At 37.4% G+C, this 12,721-nt stretch overlaps 1 protein-coding gene across 2 annotated transcripts in view; it reads right to left on the bottom strand.

The window, feature by feature from the left end:
- DCP2 (decapping mRNA 2) overlaps positions 1–12,721 on the bottom strand; it is a 51,575-nt gene that overhangs the window by 24,480 nt on the left and 14,374 nt on the right. For both annotated transcript variants that reach the window (XM_082621910.1, XM_082621911.1), the window contains exons 3-4: positions 8,786–8,913; positions 8,269–8,367 (exon numbers count right to left, since the gene is read on the bottom strand). In XM_082621910.1, the coding sequence (XP_082478036.1) occupies positions 8,269–8,367; positions 8,786–8,913 (227 nt within the window). The remainder of the gene's footprint in view (positions 1–8,268; positions 8,368–8,785; positions 8,914–12,721) is intronic.

The raw sequence follows: 12,721 nt of genomic DNA, 5'->3' as shown, positions 1-12,721 counted from the left end.
TAAAAATAATGTTGTTGAAATCTTGATAGGGATCACACTGAATCTAGAGATGGTTTTTGGCAGTAATGACATTTTAACAATATTAATTCTCGCACTCCATGAACATGGGATAAAAATTTTTTAATTGGTAATTCTATGTGTAGGTCAGGACAACCAGAACTCTCATATGCGGGTGGTGGGAATGTAAATTGGTTCAACCACCTGGAAAACCATTGGCAGTAGATACGCAACTTCCCTATGACTCAATAATTCCACTCCTAGAGAAATGAAGGCTTATTTTCCTCAAAGGACATGTATAAGAATATTTACAGTAGTTTTATTCTGAATAGCCAGAAACTGGATACAATCCAATGCATAAGAGAATGGATAAACTGTGGTATATTTGTACACTGGAATATTACAAAGAGCAATTAAAAAGGACCAACTGCTAATATACACAACAACATAGATGTATCTCACAGGCATTATACTGAGCCAAAGACATAAAACACAAAGAATAACTATTGCAAAATCCTAATTATATGAAGCTCAAGAACGGGCAAAACTAATCAATGGTGATAGAAGTCAAGATAGTAGTTCCCTTCAGGAAATGTGGGGAAAAGTAGGCATTGATTAAGAAGGGGCAGGAAAGGGCCTCCCTGGTGGCGCGGTGGTTGGGAGTCCGCCTGCCGATGCAGGGGATGCGGGTTCGTGCCCCGGTCTGGGAGGATCCCATATGCCGCGGAGCGGCTGGGCCCGTGAGCCATGGCCGCTGGGCCTGCGCGTCCGGAGCCTGTGCTCCGCAACGGGAGAGGCCACAGCGGTGAGAGGCCCGCGTACCGCAAAAAAAAAAAAAAAAAAAAAAAAAAAGAAGGGGCAGGAAAGAATCTTCTGAGGTGCTGGAAATATTCTTTGACCTAGGTGGTGGTTTCACAGGTATATACATATATAAAAATGAATAACCTGTTAAGATTAGTGTATTTTATGTTTTTATCCTCCAACAAAAAAAGTTTTTAAATAACTTTATATAGTTCTTAATTCTATTTTAGTTATTCCCTTTAACTACCTTCTTTGAATAATACCTTATAATCAGAAATTAGTATACATTCCAGTCACATACGTCTGTATAATAATTAGAAACTATGCTAAAGGTAAACTGTATATTCTAAGTTCCTTGTGAGCAGAGCCTGTTACCAAACAGAATCTAACTGAATACATGCTTACTAAAACAAGTATTGGAGGACCAAGGGGCTGTTTCAGATTAGAGACTGAAAACATAACAACTAAATGCAAATACACTGCATGAGCCTGGATAGGATCCTGGATGGAGGAGGGGGTGGAAACTACAGAAAAGGACCATAATGGATCAACTAGTAAATATGAATATGAACTGTCTGTTAGATAACAGAACCTATCAATGTCCCACTCCTGAATTTGATAATTACACTGTGCTTATATAAGAGAACTTCCCACTTCTTAAAATTTACATGCGTAAATAGTTAGGGGTTAAGGGGCATTTTGTCTGCAATTTACTCCTAAAGTATTTAGCAATAATAATAAAAACCATTCACCCATATGTATCCAAAGTAATAAAGCAAATATGGCAAAATATTAACAGGTGATTCTATTCTTTAATTATTCTTACTATTTTTCTCTATACTTGAAATTCTCTCAATAGTAACACAATTTTAAAGAGTAACATGTAATTAAGGTTAGGTTTTTCTAGTGCATTCATTCAAATATATCCTGTGTGCTTAGTAAGTGGTAGGTACTGTCCTAGGCACTGACTTCAGAAATGAATAAAGCAAGCACTTGCTGTTTAAAGAGCTCCATCTAAAAAAGAAATGATAACTGCAATATGATATACGTGCCAAAAGGTAGGTGGGTGCTATGGGAGTACAGAATCAGGGTGCCTAACTCAGCCTTGGTTACAGGTAAGGTGTGGTTGTGAGTTGGGGTGGTCACCTCTGGAAGGCTGTCATGGGCAGCATCCTATTCTGCTGGATACACTTGAGCTAGGACTTGAAAGATGAACAGAAGTTTGCCAGAGAGACAAAAAGAAAAAGACATTCCATTCAGATAGCTGGGAATGGCTACAGCTGAAGAACTATATGAGAGGAAATGGTACAACATGAAGCCATCAGCCTAGTTTAACAAAGGCAGCTTGAAACCCTGTACAACCAAACTTAGAATAAACATAATATAGTGACAGACCTCTTAATTCTAAAAGTGATAAAGACTGATTTACCTCTAAAATTAGGTATTCAATCTCAACAAATATTTACCAGGAAAAAATTTTAATAGCTCACTTACATGTGTAGACAACAAATATAAAAATTTTAATACCATACCTTCTGTGTATCAAATCCATTCCTGTATTATAATACAGACTTAATGTTCCTGGCACATGGAATAGGACTAATGTCTCAAATGATATCAGATAAAAATCTCTACATAAGAGTAAAGAACTGTGCGACCCAAAGAACACCAGCATAGACAATGAAATCCTCTGGGTAAAATCTATGTCCTATAAGCCTACAAGAGGTAGAATAAACCAATAGTTCCTCTGTACAAATTCTATCAAGATTAAATCACATAAATGCATATTAAAGTAAGCTTTATTAGAATAAAATATGTTGTTCTGACAAATAATAAGCAACAATATGAACTCTTGAAACCACAAGTGAACTGCCAAGTATTCCTTGTTCTCAAAAACATTTGGTGTTTCACTGCAACTGACAACAAAAATATACTAAGGTTATCCTAATATAGCCTTTCAATAATATCTAGAAAACATTTTTCATATCCCTGTCCTAAATCTACTTCACTGAATACAAGTGATCAGAAATAGGGACTTCCCTGGTGGCGCAGTGGTTGAGAATCCACCTGCCAATGCAGGGGACACGGGTTCAAGCCCTGGTCCGGGAAGATCCCACATGCCACGGAGCAACTAAGTCCGTGTGCCATAACTACTGGGCCTACTCTCTAGAGCCTGTGAGCCACAACTACTGAGGCTGCGTGCCACAACTACTGAAGCCCGCGCGCCTAGAGCCCGAGCTCTACAACAAGAGTAGCTACCGCAATGAGAAGCCCACGCACAGCAACAAAGAGTAGCCCCCGCTCACTGCAACTAGAGAAAGCTCGCATGCAGCAATGAAGACCCAACATCAAAGACCCAATGCAGCCAAAAATAAATAAACAAATTAATTAATTTTTTAAAAAAGTAATCAGAAATAACCCAATTAACAAACGTGAACCAAGAGGTCAAAGAGAAGACTGGAAATTACTACGTGAGATGGCCCTTAGCTTTCTATTGACAATTATTCATACCTTCTCCCTGAGAAGCCTGCTTGCCACTGCTTCTTTTAGCTCGGTCCACAAACAGCCGTTACAGGATGTGTCAAATTCTGCTGTAGGATAACAAAACACCTCTATACAGCCATATATGGTGAAATAACAGTAATATAATTATAATAAACCAAATTAAAATGTTATTAAGCAACCTAAAATAAAGCTAAGCATCCATGGAAGAACTGAGTAACTTAAAAACAAGAGAAAAAGTGCTTAAGACATCAGCCTATTTTACTCACTTTTATTAATTTAGTAAGTGAACAAGAGTTTCTGGGTTTAATTTGCATTTCTTTTGTTACCAGTTTTATTGAACTTTTAAAATGTGATTAGACCTTTTATTTCTTCTCTGAATTGTGTTCATGTGCTTTACTCATTTTCTCCTAATATTTTAGTGTTTTTAAATCCATTTGTGTAAGCTTTTTATATTTTAAAAGTCATAATTGGGGCTTCCCTGGTGGCGCAGTGGTTGGGAGCCCGCCTGCCGATGCAGGGGACACGGGTTCGTGCTCCAGTCCGGGAAGATCCCACATGCCGTGGAGCGGCTGGGCCCGTGAGCCATGGCCGCTGGGCCTGTGCGTCCGGAGCCTGTGCTCCGCAACGGGGTGGGCCGCAGCAGTGAGAGGCCCGCGTACCACAAAAAAAAAAAAAAAAAAAAAAAAAAAAAAGTCATAATTGTAGCTACAAAAAAAAAAAGACATCAGCCTAAATCTAACTATTGGTAGCTAGAAAATGAGGGCAAAACCTCTCCATATATGTTAATACAAGTGGAAATGAAAAGAAATAATGTAATATTGACACAAACTCCTATAAATGGAATAACAATCTGGTTTTGAACTAAGACACTGGCGGTTCTCCCCTCTCAAACAGTGTTGCTTTTAGTATACTGCAGCACCACCAAGTGGCAGAAGGATACACTGCACCTCTAGCACTGCTAGGTGAATACTGCATCGCTCAAACACGGCAACTACTATGGAGTGAACCCTCCAAAGTTCTTACGTTGAAGGCCTAACCCCCAATATGACTGTATTTGGAGACAGGGCCTCTGCGGAGGTGTTACAGGTTAAATGAGGTCATATGGGTGGGGCTCTAATCCAGCAGGGCTAGTGCCCTTATGAAAACGAGGAGATGCTAGCACACTAGCTCTCGGCACTCACACAGGCACCTGGCAAAGGCCACATGAGCACACAGAGAAAAGGCAGCCAACTGCAAGCCAGGGTCAGAGTCCTCACCAAGAAGTCAATCAGCAGGCAGCTTGATCTTAGACTTCCCAGCCTCCAGAGCAGTAGAAGATAAATTTCTATTGTTTAAGCCACCCAGTCTGTGGTAGTTTGTTATGGCAGCCTGAGTGGACTAATACAGCAATGTTCCACCTTAATCCCAAAACTCAAAAGACTTGCCTTTAAAACTTCTAGCCTCAAAATTTACAGAAATTAAAGTTAAATATTGTTTGACAAGTTCCTTTATCAGCTAAGAGAGACTATTATTTAGATCAGAAAGGTTAGAAGTTAGGATTAATTCTTATTATCAAAGGGAACATTTTTTTCCCTGAAATTAAAGGACTGTGGTTCCTAAGTATGCTTGTGCTTTCCTCAGAGCAAGACAAAAACTCTAAAACGGGGGAAAAATTCATATTGATCCAACAGAAAGGTAAATGTTATTAGGAAATAGATGTACTTAAAAATCACAAATTCCTTCTGTTTTCATCTGTGTTTGTTTAGAAAGTCTCACCCATTTATAAATATTCCTTAACTACCTATACAGCAGTCAAGAACATCAACTCCAGAACCCAAATACCCAAATATCTCTGTTTTGCTGCTTACTCTAAGACCATGAGCATGTTACTAAACTGCTCCGTTTCCATTACCCCTACCTGTAAAATGGAGATAACAATTTCCCATAATGGTTGTATCTTTCTCCACAGGATTCTCTTTAGATCCTACAATCCACACTCCATTCTCCCACTTCCCATCGCCCCAAGAATAAATTTTATTTACTTTCTTACAAATTACAATGATCCACAGTCATTACTGAAATCAGCACCACATAGATAGGACAACTTTTTATCTTAGTATCCCAGAGCAGAGAACAAACAAGATAAACCAAAGTGAACACTGTCTCAGTTCACAGGTTAACTTACTCTTTTACCCTAAATATCCTATTTCTGCATCATCCTGACTCTTTATAATACAGTGCATAAAACTCATCAGATGGAGGTTTCCAGCACTCTTGGGTCTAGGGTCATTCTTCAGTTTTTCCAAGGTTAGGTATTTGATTCCTCCAAGAAGATCCAATTACAGAGACAGCTCATTTCACATAATTTAGCCTAAATTTCTGTTATTCCAGTTATTATCTTTTCTGGACCTGGACAACTATCTCACTGCTGTAGGACTAGTCTAACTCCATGTTTAAGATCTACAGATCAATTCCTCTAAGTAGGATGCTATGGTTCCCATTTTGTCCTTCCTTATAAGCAAGATGACTATAAAAATTGAAGGCATAAAAAGGGAAGACTTTACAAGTACTCTGTTTCATCTCCTGCCATCTACAGAAAAGAAAGGAAAAGCTCTTAGAGGATGTGGCAATTCCTCACCTGCTTCCTAAATAGCTTTCGATTTTAAAGCGTGGGCATAAACCTTCACCTACTTGTACATAAAAAGCTTTGTCTACACGCTGTTGCAAATACTTGCTTAGATAAGTTGTTCCATACTCAATTTAAAATGCAGCATTTTCAATCATTTTTAAAATCTTACTCCAAAGTAAATAACTACTAATAGTTTTTCTACAGTAAATAACCACTAGTGGTTTATAAGAATTTTAACTATTATCCCTCACTAATAATTATACCCAAACTTAAATGAGGCAGTGAACACTGCCACAGGAAAATGAGTCAAAAAAATAAATAAATAAGGCAAGAGATCCAAATAAAATATGTCACAAAATACATACTGACATCTCAAAAAAAAAATCTCAAAATTCAATCACCACCAGCTTAGATTCTAAAGATATCACTTCTAGTTATGAAGATCTTGTTTCTAGCTGTATCTGGGACTTCCCTGGTGGTGCAGTGGTAAAGAATCCGCCTTCCAATGCAGGGTACACGGGTTCAATCCCTGGTTGGGGAACTAAGATCCCACATGCCGCGGGGAAACTAAGCCCACGTGCCACAACCACTGAGCCCAGGCACCTCATCTAGAGAGCCCACGCGCCCTGGAGCCCGCGCACCACAACTAGAGAAGAGAAAACCTGCATGCCATAACTAGAGAGAAGCCAGCACACAACAAAAAAAAGATCACACGTGCCTCAATGAAGATCCTGCATGCCGCAACTAAGACCCAACACAGGGAAAAAAATAAATTAATTAATTTTAAAAAATTTTATGTCTTACAGAGACTTGCCCAAAGTCATTAGGCTATTGAACAACATATACTAAAATTATACTAGAACAAAAAACTTTCAATTCTTAGGCCAGTTCTCTTTCCATTTTATCATACTTCCTCATAGCTCAACTTCTCAAATGTCAAGGACAAGGTGTAATGTTATAAATGATTAGGAACTAATAAATAAGAATACAGTATACAATATATCACAAGGTACTATACAGTTAAGGCCAAGCGAATGATAAAGACAGCAATTGCTATTAAAGTTCAGATTACCGTGGGCTACAGCTGACTGGTTACATTTTAAAATAAACAAAATTTAGGGACTTCCCCGGTGGCGCAGCGGTTAAGACTCCGTGCTCCCCATGCAGGGGGCCTGGGTTCTATCCCTGGTCAGGGAACTAGATCCCACATGCATGCCGCAACTGAGAGTTTGCATGCCACAACCAAGGAGCCCAAGTGCCGCAACTAAGGAACTGGCAAGCCGCAACTAAGGAGCCCACCAGCCGCAACTAAGACTCGGCGCAACCAAATAAATAAAAATAAATTAATTTTTAAAAAACCCAGAATTTAAAGAAGAATGAACTTCCTTATTTTACAAATAAAGAAACTCAGGCCCTGTATATAGAGCTAGTTGGTGGCAGTCCTTTAGGGAAAAAGAGTAATTTGAGCTGGGTCTAGAAAGATACCTAGATAAGATTTGAATAGGCAGGAAGAAGAGAGGACTTTCCAGGTAGGGAAATCACATATGCAAAAGCCTAGAGGCTGAAACAAATCAATCAAATTCAGAGACCAAAGAATTCATTCTTTTGACTAAGAATAAAGAAAGATAAATTTAGGAATGGCTAAGTTTTGTGTTGGGGGTAGGGGAGGGAGTTTCAATACTTAATTAAACTTCATCCTATAGGCAGTGGGAGGACGCTAGAGTGGGTTTTGAACAACAAAATAAATTTCTTAGAAAAGCCCAAATTGTGCATTTGTCTGGAAGCCAAGAATATAAACATAAAACAAAGGTTATAATAGCCAAAATATTTAACCAATAACAAATCCAATTCTAAAAGGAAAGGTGGAGAAGATATCATCTAAAAAAAAAGTTAAATAATAGAATAAAAAATGAACAATGAAAGAAAATGGAAACAAATGAGAGGAGAATAAATGATAGATGTGGACAAATGAATCAACATTTACATTATAAAAGATGTTACTTAATGCAGTCAAGTTCTGGAAAGAGGATTAAATGATCCAAACAAGTTAGTCTCCATGGCTAAAAAAACACACTCAGGGCTTCCCTGGTGGCTCAGTGGTTGAGAGTTCGCCTGCCGATGCAGGGGACACGGGTTCGTGCCCTGGTCCGGGAAGATCCCACATGCCCCGGAGCGGCTGGGCCCGTGAGCCATGGCCGCTGAGCCTGCGCGTCCAGAGCCTGTGCTCCGCAACGGGAGAGGCCACAACAGTTAGAGGCCCACGTACCGCAAAAACAAAACAAAACAAAACAAACAAACAAAAAACACACTCAAAGCATAACCACCAAATGTTACTGTTTCAAACTGCAATAACTCACCTCTCTAGCAGCACAATCATGAGGAGCTTCTTCTTTATTTACTTTTCCTTTTGGAAATCCCCAGCCTGATTTTGCTAGGTACCCCTGAACCAGTAATACCTACAAAACAATCAGAGGTAAAAATAAAACTTGCCCTCCTTTCCCATGTTCCTTTCTAAAAGCCAAAAGTGCTTTTCTCCTTACTTCAGGTAACTGTTATCACCAATAATTTTACTTGGTTAACTATCTTTCAGGAAGCTAAATAAACTATTACTTTTTCTGTGAAGAAAGGCATTCTGTCCATTTTAAAGTATCTCTTCAAAAATCAAGTGATTCCTTTGCAATAAGCCATACTGCAACAAGTATAAATTATTAAGACGCAGAATGCAGATGAAATATACAAAATCTGGCCTTTCATCACTAAAAATCTAAGTATATTTTTAAAACCTCAGTTCAGAACATTATAAAAACAACATATTAGGATGAACACAGCTGATCACCATTTCACTAAAAATCTTTTATTACTACTCTCACTCACATTTTCAAGTGTCTCATCAAGAATAATTGCACCATATGTTGGCACTCCCATTTTATATTCCTTCCATTCATCCAAAATTTTTTCCACATCTTCACCTTGAGGCAGCAAAAATGGACAATGACTGAAGAGTATACATTGTGTTAAGGAAGCTACTTTCTCCCTTAATACAGCTTAACCACTTATACACATAAAAAGATCTATTTAAATCAACTGTGTATTTTACATGAAATTACTCATATCTTCAACTCACTTAAGTTTATCCTTCCTGCTTTTGTCTTTTCACATTTGTTTTCTCTTGAACAAGCCATTGCTACCTTCTGCATTTAGCCTAGACACAAATCAAGTAAATTGTGAATACTCAAATACTCTGGCTCCCTAAGTTAACACAAATAAATTCAAGACCATGTGAACACTTCGAAAAACTCTCGTTAAGTGGGTCAAATTCATCATATTAAGAGTCAACAGATACTGAAACTGACAGCAAGAAATTTAAGCACAGTACACATACACTGGTAAGAGCTAGGAACCATCAGAATAAGTGAAAGTGGGAACTCCCTGGTGGTCCAGTGGTTAGGACTCCGCACTTCCTGTGCAGGGAGCAGAGGATCAACCCCTGGCTGGGAATTAAGATCCCACAAGCCTCAAGGCCAAAAAAAAAAAAAAAAAAAAAAAAGTGGAAGTGGCTAACTCTGGGAAGCAGAACTAGGGATGACGTATACCACTCTACACTGCCAAATTTCTTTACCATGTATATATAGTGCTCCTATAATTTAAAACATTTTTAAGATGAAGATTTATTAAGGATTAGAGAAAGGTAAATATGGGTTTTAAGGAAAGTATGGCCTGTTTCAAAAGAAACTGGGTATGCCTCCCCAAAATTGGGCTAAGTAAGTTTTTTTTAAAGTAAATAAAACCTAAACCTGCAAAGTATATGCTCAGACTTCCAATACTCCATGCTACCAAATGCCTCATCACTACAGCACTGTTAATTATGAAAACTGTGGGGAAAATTATAAGTTATGATAGCGTTTCTCAAATGGAGGACATTCTCAAGGGTCTTCAAGTCCTCTATGAAAACTTACATATTCTGTCTTTTCATTTTTATGTTAATGTAAATGCATGTAATATGAGCACATTTTCAATCATTTGGATGATCTCATCCATCAAGTACTACACTACTTGATTTTAGAGACCATATTGGTACTATTACTTTAACTGCCGTGGGCTACTAAAAACAGAAAAAACGTAATATGCAAATAGTATATTAGGGTCAAATGATATTCCACTGTAACACAGAAAGGAAGGTTTCATAACACATAAAGAAAGGTTCTGGGAAAACCTGTAGTACAGGCACATCAAAACACCCTTAAAGTCAGCATTATATTCACATTGTGACTAGTAGTTTGGTTTAAACAAAAACATCACATTAAATTCACTTTAAGAAAACTAATTTTATGAGTTCTACAGCTTTGTGTTTAAAATTTTGCTTTGGTTTTATAGTTGTAGTAAGAACTAAGGTTCTCAAAGAGCTCAAAAAAGTCAACCATCTATAACAACACTGTAATTAAAAGACAGGCAGTAGATTAATCTCAATATAAACACTCCTTGCTTTTATTTAGGGAGGGGGGAAAAAAAGAATAAATTATGGATATAATATTAACTATTCCATGAAGCCCTATGGTCCTACAACAGCTTGCTAGAATTCTGGAAGCTATTTCTCAATAAAAGTCTGGCTTGAGATGTTCAGTAAAATCCCTTATGTGTTTTAAAGTCACCACAGATTTTTTTGAATCTAGCTATAAATTTAAAATAAATGGATATTTTTTCCATTAAAAATTTAACCATAGTGAAAAAAACATATGAATATACCCCAGGAATATAGGTAACTTCCAATAATTCAAAGAGGAAGACATCTAGTTTTTTTCTTTCTCTTCCTTCTCCCTACAATGTTCCTCATAACTTCAAGGTGCATCAACGTCTCTCTAATGAAGTGTTATCTCATTTTTCTACCCATTAAACAACTTCTTTAAAAAGAATAACAAAACAAAGGTTTAGCAAAAGAAATTAAATCAACTGACATAACCTTGGAAATTATCTACACTCTTCATTTACCTATTTTTTTTCCTATCCCAAAATCACCACAAAATGAGTGAGTTGATGAACCAACCAACTACAGTTCAAGATACACTTGGAATTAATGTTGAAAAGTACTTGCTCAAGTCCACACAATTAGCAAATAACAGAACCCAATCCAAAATGACATCAATTTCCCCACTGACAACTCTTCAATCCTCCTCCATATTCAGGAATACATAAAGTAATTCAAACAAGGGAGTGGAAAGTTTTTGAATACCATTTTTATTTAATGAGACAATGTATTTAATTTAAAAAACCCTATGACATGCTCTGAGTAATGTTAATTATCTTTCTAATTTTTACTAAGATCACTACTTGGCTACTGTCTTATTTTCTTAACCACCAAACCAAACTATTTTGCGTCTTGAATCTGGGTTACTGGGCCCTACACAATAGTTCTAAGAGAAAGACAGAAGATCACATTGATTACATGAAGAATGTAAGAAATTTTAAGCACATATATCTACTTGTATTACATATATTCTCTTTCTTTTTTTTAACAATTCAGTGATTTTTTATATACTCTTTTTATTCTAACATTTTTGCAAAAACATGAAAAATCTGCTCTAACGATAGACAATCATTTAGATAGTAATCTCCATCCTTCCATTATCATAGATGATACCGATCTTCCCAAGAACAACTCATCTCATGCTCCAGGCTCAGTTCCTTGTATTCCTTGTACTTTACATCCATGCCTACTTCTGGGACCAATTCCCACAGGAACATTCTGGACCTTGCCATCAATAGAACTATTATAGTACTTTGATTAGAATAAAACATTGTGACCACAATTTTCTACGGCAGTCCTAATTACTCACAATATACTGTTATTCTACAACTATTTTTGACTGTTTTCCTTTCTCTATATTAGCACCCTCCTGCTTTTATTTCCTTCCCTAAACAATATGGTCCATCACTTTAATCAATGTCTTAGCAATATCCAAAATTTCCTCGCCCCACTATTCTGAACACAGCTCCCTAGTAAAACCTCAACCCAGGATCAAGTCCAAGACAGCCATTCTATACCCACACTGCTGAGTGCTTATTGAAGAAAAATCACAAGACCATGCAAAATTAACAAAAGAGAAAACAGAGGCACAGAAAAGCCCCACTATTTGCCCAAGGTTGCACGGCTGGTAAATGGCAAAGGTGGGATGGCAACCCAAGTAATCTGGCTCCAGAGTTCGTACTATTAACTTTTATTCTACATAGTCTCACCACTTCAATATCCCACAGGTACCACAAACCAGTATGTCCATAACTGAGCCCATCATTCCCCCACAAAATTTCTCCTCCATTATTTTTCTACAAATGGAATGGCACACCCATCCACTCAACTGTTCAAATCAGGAACCTGGATACCATCCTCGATTCCTTCTTCCAACTTTCCTCAAACATCCAAGTTAAGACAAATTTTACTCCTAAATACCACTGAAATTTAATATCTTCTATTCACTTCTATCACAGGTTTCCATTTCTCGCTCATAAATTAATGAAATAGCATCTTAACTAGGTTTCCAATCTCATGTTCCTCCAATTCACTGCCTACACTATTTCAGAGCTTCTTTCAAAACACCCCTAGAGAAATAAAGCAAATATGGCAAAAAGCTAACAATGCGTGAATACATAAAAAGGGTATAACGGCAGTTGATTGTAATATACTTTCAACTTCTCTGTAAGCTAAAATTTTTTCCCAAAAGTAAAGTTTTTTTTTTAATCTCCTATATTCTTTTATTACTCTTATGGATAAAGTCCAAACAAACATGGCCTACAAGACCCTTCCTCCACAGAAAACTT

This window comes from Mesoplodon mirus (genome assembly GCF_964341445.2).
Source record: "Mesoplodon mirus genome assembly, chromosome: 5".
NCBI lineage: Eukaryota > Metazoa > Chordata > Mammalia > Artiodactyla > Ziphiidae > Mesoplodon > Mesoplodon mirus.
This window is presented reverse-complemented; position numbering and strand designations above follow the sequence as displayed.